Raw genomic sequence first — 14,578 nt, 5'->3', positions numbered from 1 at the left:
GCACTCATATTTGGTGCAGTTATTGTTAGGGTTCATGCAATGGTTTTATCATCCTCTAGGCTGCAGGAACTTGGACAGGATTTCACTACAATGGCACTGAAGTTTCTCTTTGTGTTCTGCAGCAATATTCTACTCAACGAATGCATTTGGGAAGGCATACAACAAGATTATCTGAGCTTAGTGCCCTATAAAACTTCCTGTTTTCTGAGCGCTGCAGGACAACAGCCTTGTGCAATGAGCTTCATGTAAACAGGATACCGTCCTTCCCTTTAAACAGCACAGTTATCCAATTATTACAGATGACTGTCATTGCTCGTCTGGACAGCTGCAGCTCTGGTTTTCATTTACAGTCACCACAGAATTCATTTGGGCACTTAAAAACATCATTGCATTATGTTGTGGATGATAAACCAGGTGAAGACATTAAGAAACCACCCTAAAACAACTATCAAACCTTGGCGAACACCAACAAAAACCCAAACGAAATGTGTGCTTATGATTTTGTTCTTTAAAACATATGCTGTCTAGCTTGATATTTTGTATCTATCTAACAAAATTAAATGCTTTTGAGTGACTATGCATGAGAAGAAAAAAATAAAGTTTCTGTTAGCTGTTATAATTAACGGAAACCCTGAAAAATAATGGCTTTGCTTTCTATGAAATGATCAGGGTCTGTTGTAGAAACAGTCACAAACATGAAGTGATTGTATATTGGCTTTCTTTGTTTTTTTTTTTCTTTGTAATAAATTAAATGAGGTTAGTTTGTTGAGTGTGTCAGTGCTGTTCTGTTCTGGTGGCGTGACTCAAATAAATCTGTTGTGTTTGAGCTGAGAATTCAGATGGAGTCGTCTAAAGAAACCAGGAGAAGCTCAGTGGAAGGTGAAGGAATGGAAGTGAAACACACCTGACACAACAGCACTTAAAAAGACACACTTTCACCAATACCTTGGAGAAACATCACATGTTCACTTTACCAGACCAAACATGCTCCTGATGCATTTGAAGAGCATCAAACATGGTCTTTGTACAGCCTCGAACATCAAACATTATGAAAATCTGTGATGATAAAGATTTACGGTCTGCTAGCTTTAGATTACATGGTGTTTGCCAAGTCAAGCATTAGTTTTACCTTTGCTCACAGTTATTCTTAGTGATGTGAACCTTAACCCTCAAGCTGGACCGCAATATTTACCATTGCTCAGCAAATTTTTTTGGGCGAAATCCAGTCATTCCTATAGACCTTGTGCACCAGAGAAACATGCACGCTTTCATCTTTAGAGTTCTGTCTTTGAACTTCGTTTTGCAGTAGCTCTATAGCATCACTGTTGAAGAGTATTTTAGCTGGTGAAGCAGTTTTACTTATTGTAGAGTTAAAGTTATCATGAGCATTGATATGTTCGAAGCGAATGTCACAACGATTGTCAGTAGACCTGGAAGGTTTTAAAATGTGTGGTTCACTCATAAATTTGTAGCCTACGACTGTACCTTCACGCTGTGGAGATACAAACGAAGACAGAAGACAACGAGCGCAGCGCTGAAAAGGGGCGGAGCTACATAAGTACTATAGAGGTTTGTGTGAGGATGATAAAGTTTCGTGCACGATTTCGTCTCATATGGCAAAAAAGATATATTTTTAAAAATATACAAAAAGCACTGATAATATTTTGCTTTCCATATATTCCAATACAAGTAAATACACTCACATCACAGTTATTAAAGTTAACTAAAACTAAAACCACAGAAAAGTTAAAAGTTACTTGTTAACTGAAATAAAAAAAATAAAAAACCTTATTTTATTTTATGTAGTTGGGTTTGGAAATTCTTTAATTTTGTTTTAGTTTGAAAGTTTCTCCTATTTTTGTTTTTGTTTATTAAAGAAATATATTAGTATTTCATTTGAGGAAAAACTTGTTTTTTAAGTTTTGATATATAAATGTAGGCTACCGTAAGTATGAATTTATTTAAGTATGTTTGAAAAATTTTTTTGGAAATACTTTTTTATTTATGCTGAAACAAAATATTTTCAATCTCCAAAATATAGTCCGTTACATCCAACATATAGGCCTACGGTTCATATGAGACAGAATATCATATTCGATGGCTGTGACTCTTGCCTACTTTTTAGCAATTTTTCAGATATGGCCAGTTTTCACACAGTCAAAACTCTGACCATTTTAACGTGCTATCAAGAGCTTATTTAGTAATTAAACCGTAAGATAGTTACCAAGGGAACGTTTCTCATTTTAATTTAGTTTAACAAAAACTATAATAGTATTTCAATATTAAGACAACACTGAATATGTCACATTTGAAGAAAAACTTGTGTATCACGTGTGAATATATATAAATGTAGGCTACCGTAAGTATGAATTTATTTAATGTATTTTGAAATATTTTTGGTATTTATGTTGAAACAAAATATATTTTCAATCTCAAATTAATTTTTTTTTAAATTTATTTATTTTTATATATTTTTATAATATATTGAATATCATAGATTTGATGGATTATTTTGACACTTGCAAATAAACAAATACTTAGCAACACTCCAGCAACCCCCTGGCGAGTTTTTCACAGTCAAACATTTTCTTTAAATCTATTTATAACGTGCTATCAAGAGCTCTATTGTGTTATAAACCGTCATTTCATGTCTCATGTTGGAACATGCCAAAGTTTTGCACACAAAGCTCATTTTTGCTAAGGTCTAGTGTAAATTTGATTGACACTTTCTAAAGGAAGAATCGAAAGGAGGGATTTTGTTTTGGCTTAGTATCCATTCACATACAAAGCGTTTGCAGATGCCCATATCTACACCAGCTTACAAAATTCATTCAGTTTCCAAAATATACGTTGTTTTTAAAGAGGTTAACCATTTCAGATGCTATTTTCTGAAGTAATTTTCCGAAAGCGATTGAGTAACTCCTGTCTCTCGCAACCCAAACGAGCCTATATTAAAAACTTTTCAAACAAAATACTGCATTTATGTGTGACATACTTGTAAATGTATTAATACATAAATAATTACATAAATGTAAAGCTATAATAAAGTGTGGAACAAACATTTATATTTCGCTGACCTACCTCATGCTGATCCTCGCGGAAAGCGCGGGAGCGGCCAGCTGTTGCTATGGTTACCTCCCGAGCGCGACTCGCGAGCTTAGTGCGCTGACGAAAAGTTTTTGATTGTTGCCAAGTCTGCGTTTGTTTTTCACGTCCGCGGGTTGAATAGATATTTTGCCCCTGAAATGCTAATTTTACCAGGGTAACCCTACAAACGTGTATTTTACCCCTCAGAACCCGATTGGGCTAGTTTTGAGCATTTGGATTGTTTTGAAGAGGTTAAACTGTATAAGTGTATTTTAGTAGTGTCCGTGACGTCACCTGTAGATTCCTATGAAGAGCATTTTTGAAGCTCAAAGTGGGCGGAGCTTTAGTTTTTTTTTTGTTAAACTAAATTAAAATGAGAAATGTTCCCTTGGTAACTATCTTAAATAAAATGTTTTTTTTTTGTTTTTTTTCAGTTAACAAGTAACTTTTAACTTTTCTGTGGTTTTAGTTTTAGTTAACTTTAATAACTGTGATACGAGTGTATTTACTTGTATTGAAATATAAGCAAAATATTATCAGTGCTTTTTGTATATTTTAAAAATATATATATTTTTTGCCATATGAGACGAAATCGTGCACGAAACTTTATCATCCTCACGCGAAACTCTATAGTACTTATGTAGCTCCGCCCCTTTTCAGCGCTGCGCTCATTGTCTTCTGTCTTCGTCTGTATTTCCACAGCGTGAAGGTACAGTCGTAGGCTACAAATTTTGAAAGAGTGAACCTCACTGTTCTGTTTCAAGGACGCTTCATGCTGATTAGAGGCCTACTGACAATCGTTATGAATATTCGTGCTTCGAAACATTGCAATGCTCGCTGATAAACGTGATTTAATTAACGGATTTCTACAATACCTACAAACTGCTTCACCAGAAAAATAACTACTCTTCAACAGTGAAATGTGCTATAGATAACATAGACTGCGAAACGGAAGGTTCAAAGACAGAATTCTAAAGATGAAAGCGTGCATGTTTCTCTGGTGCACAAGGTCTAAAGGAATGACGATTTCGCCCCAAAAATTCGCTGAGCAACGGTAAATATTGCAATCCAACTTGAGGGTTAAGGTTCACATCACTAAGAATAACTGCGAGCAAAGGTAAAACTAATGCTCCGCCCACTCCCAGATAATCGAATATGGGCAAAGAGGCGGGAGCTGGTTGCTGAAACCACGCCCACCTAGCTCGATGGCAGTGTCAGCAGCGGCAATCCACCTGTCACTCAAGTGGCCACGCCTTTAATTATGCAGAACTTTAAGGCTTAATATAATTTAAATGGATGAGTTATAAAAATTAACTTTATTATGAGTTGTTTTGAGGTTTAATATAGTTATATATATATGAATATTTTTTTGAACCAGGCTGTAAACATGTTTTTTTTTTTTTTTTTTTCTGCTGTAAAGTTGGGCATTTTAACATGGGGAGTCTATGGGATTAACTCCCTTTTGAAGCCAGCCTCTAGCGGCCAGTCGATGAATTACAGTTTTAGTCACTTCCTTGTTGACTTCATGAGAGAGAGCGGGAGGCTGGTTTTGAGTAGCAATTTGGAGGGGTTTTGTTGTGAAAACCTGGCAACCCTGATAAGAAACGCTATTGGAAATATTGTTTCAATCTTCTGTATGTAATAAGTTGCTTTGTAAACAGAATAGCTTTGGTTTTGGCTAAAATACACGCTATAGTAACAGCGATAATGTGAAATTAACCTTACTTTAAACATCTTACCAAGTTACAGAGCTTTTCAAGCACCTTATCGCCGGTTGTTTTTTTTTTTTTTACCATGTAATCAAAATAGTAAGGACAAAAAAAAAATTCTTATTTTATCAAATTCATGAATTCTGGTTCTTTCACTAAAAGACCTAATGTTGAGATCTGCTCCAGTCAGCTGATTTTTTGTAAATGCAATTTTTTTAACACTTAATAACCAAGCTGTTTGCCTCCCTCTGCTGGCTGCAGTGTGTCATTTCAAAGGATAACATGCTAAGACATACACAAAGCGAAATAATTTAAACCAGACCACTTTGCTTTTGCAAAGACACAAGACAGGTACATTAACCCCAGTATGAATGTACAGTAATGTATTTATTGACAAGTTGTTCCAGCTTCCAGTTTATCTACAGCGATTTTTAAACAGAAATACGAGTGCAAAAACAAAAATAGAAATACAGCAGCAACTTTTCCTACAGCAGAGCTGATTCTAAAATCTGAGGACACAACGAACAACAACAACAATAATAATAATAATACCAAGCACTGCTTACATCATTCCCACGTGCTGCTCGAGCTCACAGACGTTTAATACTGTACGAAAATGTGTTCAGAAGAGTCTGAGATGTTTGCGATCTCAGATTTAACACCACCGACAGACAGTCCACCGTCCTTCATTTGATTGTCAGTAGGAAATGAATCTAATTTCTAAGTTTGCAGTGTTCTTTGTAATACACAAAACCTCTATAAAGGGACACATGCATCCAGTGAAGAAATACATTGTACTCTGATTTATGGTATGGGTATTTTTTGAATCTAATTTCTGAGTATTTGGTTTTTTTCAGTGTTTCCATCTCCACCAGAGCTTGACTTTTCATTTCACTGGCAACCCTGCCGTTCGTCCTTGACACGGTCACGTCTCTGTTTTCACTCGAGATGTGTGTACGGTCTTCACCACCTTGGCGGTGCTTTTTGCCTCCTGCTCGGAGCTCTCTGAGAGAGTGTCTTTGGAGCACTTCTTCGTCCGAAAGGAACAAAAATAAGCGCACACACATTACAGTGAGCAAACAGCAGATGCTGATTAAATAACTAAGCTGTCAAAATATCCAAATTGATCCAAAAGTATCATAAAACGACAAACTGAGTCTGCTTAAACCAACTGAAATCAGAAGAATCTCTGACTCTAAAGGTATATTTTTATTTGTGCAATAGTATCTTTTAACTAGTTACTGGGTTTGTTTACCCAAAAAATGAACATTTGCTAAACATTTACTCACCCTCAGGCTGTCTAAGATCAGGATGAGTTTGTTTCTTCATCAGATTTGTAGAAATGTAGCATTGCATCAGTGTCTCAGCAATGGATGCTCTGCAGTGAACGGGTGCCGTCAGAATGAGAGTCCAAACAGCTGATAAAAAACATAACAATGATCCACTAGTAATCCACAGCACTCCAGTCCATCAGTTAATGTCTTTAAAAGACAAATGCTGCATGTTTGTAAGAAATAAATAAATAAATTTAATTTTTAATCAATAATCCATCATTAAGACCATTGCTTCTGGCTGAAATATGATTCCATAATCCATAATAACGGTTCGTCCAGTGAAAAAGTGCATCTCCTGTTGTCTCTCACATCAAAATCCAGACACATATTTGTTTAGAGCTGTTTAAAAGCTGCTTGATCTGTGCAGATTTCTCTCCTGATTCACACCAGCAAACTTTTTCACTGGAGGAAGTGTTATTATGGATTATAGATATAGATATTTTAGTTAAAACTGTCTAAATGCTGGATTTGTTTCAGCTTTTGTCTTCTCCAGATGTTAACTGATGGACTGGAGTGCTGTGGAATACATTACTTGTGGATTATCAGCTGTTTGGACTCTCATTCTGACGGCACCCATTCACTTGCAGTGAGCAAGTGATGCAATGCAACATTTCTACAAATCTGAGAAAGAATCTTGGATGACCTGAGGGTGACTAAATCTTCAGCAGATGTCAATTTATGGTTGAACTACTCCTTTAAATATCTAAGCATGCAATTAATGAGGGAGGTGTGTGTCTGACCTGTGCAGGGGTCAAGCTGGAACCGGGCACATCTGCGGTGCGTGTAACCGGGAGAGGAGGCACCAGATCGGTCCGAGAGCTACAGACGTGAGTGGAAAGACAATAGAAATGACTCTGATCTGAGATCAGCGAATGTGATACAAAAAATCCCATTGACCGCTCAGAATGGACTTACTTGACCTCGGAGAGCACTGACCGCTCACCATCCGAACAGTGGGAGCGTCGATACTGCCGGAAGCTCCTGGGAGAATGTGAATGGCGGATCTTGATCGGGTCACCTTGTGTTCTGAAACCAGATACATGCAGTAGTTTACATGCAGGGTTTAAGTCCTTAAAAGCTTCTTTTCTGTGTTACTGCAAACACATTCAGCTCATCAGGAATGCTTTTAGAGATTTAACACATGTTAACTGTCAGCATACTGCACAGGGAGTTCTAACACGCTGACAGAGACACACATTCATTTTTATGGGATGCCAATGTTTGTAGAAATATTGGCTGTCCTGTTTTATTTGACTCACTCCACTTTCTTGTACGGAATCTCCTTTAGTTGCTCCTCAGAGAGACCTGAGGGATCGACCAGCTCCTTTCTGCACACAAACACAACATGATCATCACCGTCTGTCTTCTGTTTTTCAGAGATAGAGTCTCTGAGAGTGTTATTAAACTCACTGGATGTGCTTCCAGAGCTGCTCTTTCGCTTGGACGTCAGGACTTCGTCTGTGATAGAAAAGATGAAGTTCAAAGAGGGTCGGGTCACGCCGATTTGAATTTTCTGACTATGACTTCATATGCCAGGCTTTACAGGGTTAATAGTTCCAGGTGCTTACGATCGTGAGCGGTGTCGCGAGCGCCGATGGTTGGGATCGCTGGGGTTTTTTTCTTTCTGTCTGCGCAGCACAACTTCCCACTGCGGACCAGAATCAACCATCTCATTCTCCTGACGGGACCTGCAGGTTGCAGAGATGTGAATGCATTTATATCATGATATCAATTCTTGCAAAGATTTCCTGCTCTTCCCAAAGATTTTCCCAGTGACCCAAAATAATAGTTTTTATAACACCTTAATTTATAATCTCCATATATCCCAGGAGCCCTGAGCTCTTTTATTGTCCTGACAGCTCAATAACCCACCGGTTTCTTTTTTTTTTATGTTGTTTGTTGTTGTTATTGTATTATTTGCTGCTGCTGGTGTTTTTTCCGGGGGAGTGTGATATAAAGGGGCCAATCAGAGGGGTTAAAGGTCACAGGACAGAATGAAAGAGGGACACACATTCCTGAATAGTTCTAGAAAAAACTGATAAAAATCACAAGGATGCAACTTTTAAACAATACATACATATACATATATTTTTTTTTCAGTATACAAGAAATTGTATCTCTGTTCCAATGAGATGTTATCAAAAAATAGAGCAAGAACACCTTCCCTAAAAAAAAATTATAAAAAAATTAAAACTATAATAAAGTTTTTTGTAGCAAAAAAAACAAACAAAAAAAACCCCATCTACATGCATGTCCATTTATTTAATATTTTAACTAATTTAATTGTGCTTTCAGTTCCCAATAACAGTGATGCACACTCAGCTATGTTTAAAGAAATAGTTTACCAAAAAATGAACATTTGCTGAAGATTTACTCACCCTAAGTTCATCTAAGATTAGGAAGAGTTTGTTTCTTCATCAGATTTAGAGAAATGTAGCAATGGATGCTCTGCAGTGAATGGGTGCCGTCAAAATGAAAGTCCAAACAGCAAATGTCTTTAATGCTGGATGTGTTTCATCTTTTGTCTTCTCCAGATGTTAACTGATGGACTGGAGTGCTGTGGATTACTTGTGGATTATTGTGATGTTTTTATCAGCTGTTTGGACTCTCATTCTGACGGCACCCATTCACTGCATAGCATCCATTGATGAGACACTGATGCAGTGCTACATTTCTCCAAATCTGATGAAGAAACAAACTCATCCTGATCTCAGATGAACTGAGGGTGAGTAATCTTCAGCAAATGTTAATTTTCGGGTGAACTAGTACTTTAACACACTCCATTCTGCAGATTTTGTCTAAAAAAAAAAAAATGCAAAAAATGTGTCTGGTTCTATTTAAAACCAGCCAGCGACAAACTCCAAGAATCTGTCTTGTCTTGAAAAACATGCATTAAAAAAAAACAGAGAGCTGCGCGACACCAAACACTGATTGTTTCCTTTCTGTTATATTATATTAGTTGTGAAGCTGTTGAAATCTAAAGGAGCGAGCGAATAAAAGAAGGAACCTCCTCCTGTACTGTTTGTTGGCCTGCGGGTCGTCAGTGGTTGGAGCTCTCCTGTCGAGACACAACACAGTGAAGGACGTTTAAAGAGAAACACGGACTGTTTCATCATCACTGCCTGCACTGCTTTGAGGATTTATCAGTATTTATTTATTCTCAGCCCTTCTTTCATCAGTTCCTCGCCTGCGGCTGGACTCACGTCTTATTGATGATTAACTTCAAGCTCCTTTACTGTCAGACAATGAGACTAGAAAAGTCTAGAAACATCAAACCATGTTTATATGAAGCCAAAGACCTTTTATAAATAGATTCAGTTTTTAAAAGGACTAAAATAAATCAAGAAATTTTCATTCAGATGCAAGCAGAGTTTTTTTTTTAAATTACCTTTTATTTTTAAAATTTCAGTTTTCATTTAAATTTTTTAGTAATTTCATTATTTGCTTTGCATGTTTTTTTGTTTATTTTAAACATTTCTATTTAAGTTTAATTTATTTTTATTTCAGTATTATTTCTAAAAAAAAACTGAAATGTTGCCTTGGCAATAACCATTCCATCTAGTATTTATATTTTATTTTATTTAAGCTTTAATTCAATTAACATAAAATAAGTTTAAGTTTCTTTTTTTGTTATTTTATTTCCAGTCCGCAATTTTAGTGAACAAAACGAAAATTAGAAATATCGCGTTAGCAACTAACTTAAGTTTTTCATCTAATATTTTATTTTATTTAAGCTTTAGTTCATTTAACAAAAACTAGTTTGCTTAATTTGTATTTATTTTATTTCTAGGTAGAAATAAAGGTTTTAGTGCTTCAAATTAAACTAAATGAAAATTAGGAATATTGCCTTGGCACGATGTTTTTCATTTAATATTTATATTTCATTTTAATAAGACTTTAATGCCAATAAATTTACTTAATTTCATTCAAGTTTTATTTATTTAATTCAATTAACAGAAATGTTTTAATAGTTTTAATTAATGATAATAACCCTGGATGCAACTCTTTGTGTTTGGCGTCTTACTACAAAATATATTTGTTCTAGTTCATGCCCACTAGAGGGAGCAAATGCATCTGGATTGAGATTCAGAGCTGATGTTTAATGACTCTTGTGCACGTCTTCAAATGCATCAACACTCGAGGTCCTAAATGAGTCTGAATGCAGAAGCGAGATGTATGTGCACACCTGCGGCGGGCCGAGTGAGACGTCTCGTTCTCGCTGCCTCCTGAGGGTGAACGTCTGTGAGCTTTGGGGAATTTGGGAGATTTGTTCCGCTCGCTGGCCGAGTTGTACAGACCGCTGAGGAAAAACAAAGATGGGACGGCTTAGAGAGGACAAGAATGCACAGATAAAACAGATGCAAAACTACAATGGCATAGTAGTCCATGAATATAAATCAGTGCTGTTATTGTTAACTAATGAAATAATGTCAACATAAAATAGAAATACTAGATGAATAACTTAAAAGGCTTAAAGAAAAAAAAATTAATTTGGCAACTACATGAAATAAAATAAGTTTAATAAAATAAGCTTACGCTGGAGTACTAAAAATGAAAACTATAAATATAAAAAAATTAAGAAAAATGAGCACACAATTACTAAAACAATCTTACATTAAAATCAAGACTGAATATATAAAATAAAAGCTAATTCAGAATATAAATAAATTCAACTAAATGGTAAGTGTTCAATTTTAATCCATATAGAAATACGTTACTTAAACTTAAATTAACATGAACACTGAAAAAAATAAAAGCTAAAATATAAATTAATACAACTAAGTGAAATGTGTGAAAAAGTTTAAGTTGAAATGCTAAAATTTAAATAAAAATAACAAAATTATTATAACAAAGTAAAATTACAAATGAAAATATTAAAATAAAAGCTTGATAAATATTAATATAACTATTTAGAAAGGTATAACAAAAAAAAAACAAATAACAAAATTACTAAAAATGATAAAATTACAAATATATATATTATATAATTATAAAAAATGACTAAAGCCTACATAAAAAAAAAAAAAATTAAACAGAAAATATTAAAATAAAAGCTAATTCAAAATATTTATAAATACTGTTAAATTAAGATGAAGTACCAAAATTAAAGGTATATAAAAATAATTATTTTTAAAAAAACGACTAAAGCACATAAAAAATAAAAATTAAATAGAAAATATAAAAATAAAAGCTAATTCAAAATATTAATAAATACAGCTAAACTAAGATGAAGTGCCCAAAATTAAAGGTATATATATATATATATATATTTAAAAAACGACTAAAGCACATTAATTTTTTAAACAGAATACTGTATATAAAAATAAAAGCTAATTCAAAATATTATTAAATACAGATAAAAGTACTGAAATTAAAGCTATAAAGAAATATATATACAGTATATATATATAAAAAAAACAAATGACTAAAAAATGACTAAAGCACATAATAACATAATTAAACCTTCAACTAAAATTAAATCGAAAACTGAAAATATACAAATAGAACATTCAAAATATCAATAAATACTGTACAAAATAATAAAAAAAATACTCATATATTCCAATAGCACAATGGTAATTATGACCTATATCTATGTTCAGTGTTATTAATTTTTAACTCTCAGTGCCGTACCTTTGTGAGGGGTCTTCCTCCCATGGTGCACTGGGCTTGTTCTGCGCCTCTGAAGTGCTGTCTGTCTTTGCTTTGGGACTGTGGGGAAAATGCAGTGAAACAGTGTTGACTTCAGGGGTTTCATTTGTGATAGTCTCTAAAAGCTTGACACTCTAAACTGAGATCTTAATTGTTTCTCCAGATTACTGCACTGAATCTCCTGCCTCTCAAAGATGTTTCTCCTGAGAGAAAGATCCCAGTGATCTCACACAGATCTCCTCCAGTTTCAGGAGACCTCAATACGAATATGACATTTCTTTTCACTTTCTCCCAGGATCAAGTGACCTGAGCTGCTTTGCTCATTCATTTTATAGACTGGATGTCAACTACTGACTCGTTTGAGTCTATTTTTAGTTCTCTCATGGAATTTTAGGAGAAACATCTGAGACAAAGTTGATACATTAATGAAACAATTTAGAACTTCATCAAGTGTCTTAAACCGAAAATGATTTTCTTCCTCAGTATTTTTGTCTTTTTTTTTTCAGTCCAAACATCTATTACATTTGAGAAAATGACTTCAGATATTAAGTCTTGTTTTCTAAAAAACGCATAAAAATGAGTTTATGCTTAAAACAAGAAGAAATACCTGTCTATGAGGTCAGAAAAATAATTTGCCCTTTGAATTAAGTTTATTTTTCTGACCTCATCGCCGGATATTTATTTTAAGCTTAAACTCACTTAATTCTGATCAAGAAAACAGGACTTAACATCTTAACTTCAAGTCATTTTGCTTCTCCAGTAAATGCATCTGGATTTAAGAATGCTTACACTGCAAGAAATTGTTCTTCTTTAGTACTTCTGTCTTGTTTTTCAGTACAAAAATATATGCACATTCGTAAGCATCAAATTAAATTGATATTAAGTGAAAAACAATATTAAAATTAAGTGAGTTTATGCTTAACACAAGAAAAGTATCTGTAAATGGGGTCAGTAAAATAATCCCTTTTCCCTTTGGATTTCGTTTATTTTTGTATTAGTTTTAATCATAGAATATAATAAAATTGTGATGCATGTTTCTGAAAATGTTCAGTATTTGAAATTATTTTAGTTCTCAAGCAAATGTATCTAAAGCATGTTTAGATATTTTTGCTGGAAAACAAAACTCTCAAAAACATTGTCTCAGATGTTTCTCCTAAAATTCCTTAAGAGAATTAAAAATAGACTCGAATGAGTCAGTAGTTGACATCCAGTCTCTAAAATGAACGTGCAAAGCAGCTCAGATCACTTGATCCTGGGAGAAAGTGGTTTCTATTTATCAGTGAAAATGGAGGAGATTATTGGGGTCTGTTTCTCAGGAGACACATCTGAGATGCAGGAGATTCAGTGCAGTCTCCATTTGGAATAAAATCATTGTTTGCAGTGAAAAAGTGACTCCAGAGCAATAAGACAGTCCTCTGGATGGCTGTAATCACATAACACTTAATGAAGGTGTTGAATACCTCTTGACCGGTGTAAGTGCAGTGCTTTTGGACTGGCCTTCGGTCGCATTCTCCATCTTGGTGACCGACTGGCCTCCGTTGCTCCGCCCTAAAGCACATCATTCCCAAACATCAGTGTTTTGAGGCCAAAAACATCAGTGTGATGTTACTGTGTCCATGCAGTACACCAGAACAATTCCTGCGTCCATCTGCATCCTCCACTCAAGCCCTCTCTAGTGTCTGCTCTATTGTTTCGGGTAATGAAAGCCGTTTCCATGATTAAGTGTGCGAGTGTTGGGCAGAACAATGCGTCGGGGTCAGGAGTGACCCGCGCCGATCTGTGTCACTTCACACACACACACACACACACACACACACACACACACACACACACACACATAGACACACACACACAGACACACAGGCACAGACACACACAGACACACACAGACACAGACAGACACAGACACACACATAGACACATACACACATAGACAGAAACAGACAAACAGACACACACACACACACACACACACACACACACACACAGAAACACACACACACACACACACACACACACACACACACACACACACACACACACACACACACACACACACACACACAGACACACACACACACAGAGAGAGACACACACACACACACACACAAACACACACACACACACAGACACAGACACACACACACACAGACAGAGACACACACACACACACACACAGACACACACACACACACAGACAAACACAGACACACACACACACACACACACTCAACACACACAACCCACACACACAGACACAGACACAGCTTTCAGACACACACATTAACACAGACACACAGACACCACACACTCACACACACACACACACACACACACACACACAACACGCTTCTTTGTAACATACACACACACACACACCGACACAGCTGACAGTGTAATTAACCTTCAACACACACACACAGACATGGACACACACACACACACACACACACACACACACAGCACAGACACACAGACAGACGTGGTTGACAGGACACACACTGTGGTACACACACACACACACATGGGTTACACACACACACACACACACACACACACACACACACACAGTACGACACAGAGACAGACACAACACACACAGTTACACACACACACTGTGTGGTTGTTTGACACAGGGACAGACACACATGGCGGTTACCACAGTTTGCACACACAGACACACAGAGTTACACACACCACACAGAGTATTCACACACACACACAGACAGACACAGGACACACAGACAGACACACAGAGTGTTTTGTTGTTTGGGTTGCACACACACACTAACACAT

General features: G+C 35.8%; 1 protein-coding gene across 1 annotated transcript in view; it reads right to left on the bottom strand.

Moving 5' to 3' along the window:
- Positions 1 to 5,630: 5,630 nt before the first annotated feature.
- The window catches only part of LOC109100044 (band 4.1-like protein 4), a 46,219-nt gene continuing 37,271 nt past the window's right edge, over positions 5,631 to 14,578 (bottom strand). The window contains 11 exon segments of the mRNA XM_042765652.1: positions 5,631 to 5,826; positions 6,871 to 6,949; positions 7,046 to 7,156; positions 7,390 to 7,458; positions 7,541 to 7,588; positions 7,699 to 7,818; positions 8,003 to 8,083; positions 9,138 to 9,188; positions 10,317 to 10,430; positions 11,765 to 11,842; positions 13,243 to 13,330. Of these exon segments, the coding sequence (XP_042621586.1) occupies positions 5,722 to 5,826; positions 6,871 to 6,949; positions 7,046 to 7,156; positions 7,390 to 7,458; positions 7,541 to 7,588; positions 7,699 to 7,818; positions 8,003 to 8,083; positions 9,138 to 9,188; positions 10,317 to 10,430; positions 11,765 to 11,842; positions 13,243 to 13,330 (944 nt within the window). The 3' untranslated portion in view covers positions 5,631 to 5,721.

Source organism: Cyprinus carpio, chromosome A10 (genome assembly GCF_018340385.1).
Source record: "Cyprinus carpio isolate SPL01 chromosome A10, ASM1834038v1, whole genome shotgun sequence".
Lineage (NCBI taxonomy): Eukaryota > Metazoa > Chordata > Actinopteri > Cypriniformes > Cyprinidae > Cyprinus > Cyprinus carpio.
This window is presented reverse-complemented; position numbering and strand designations above follow the sequence as displayed.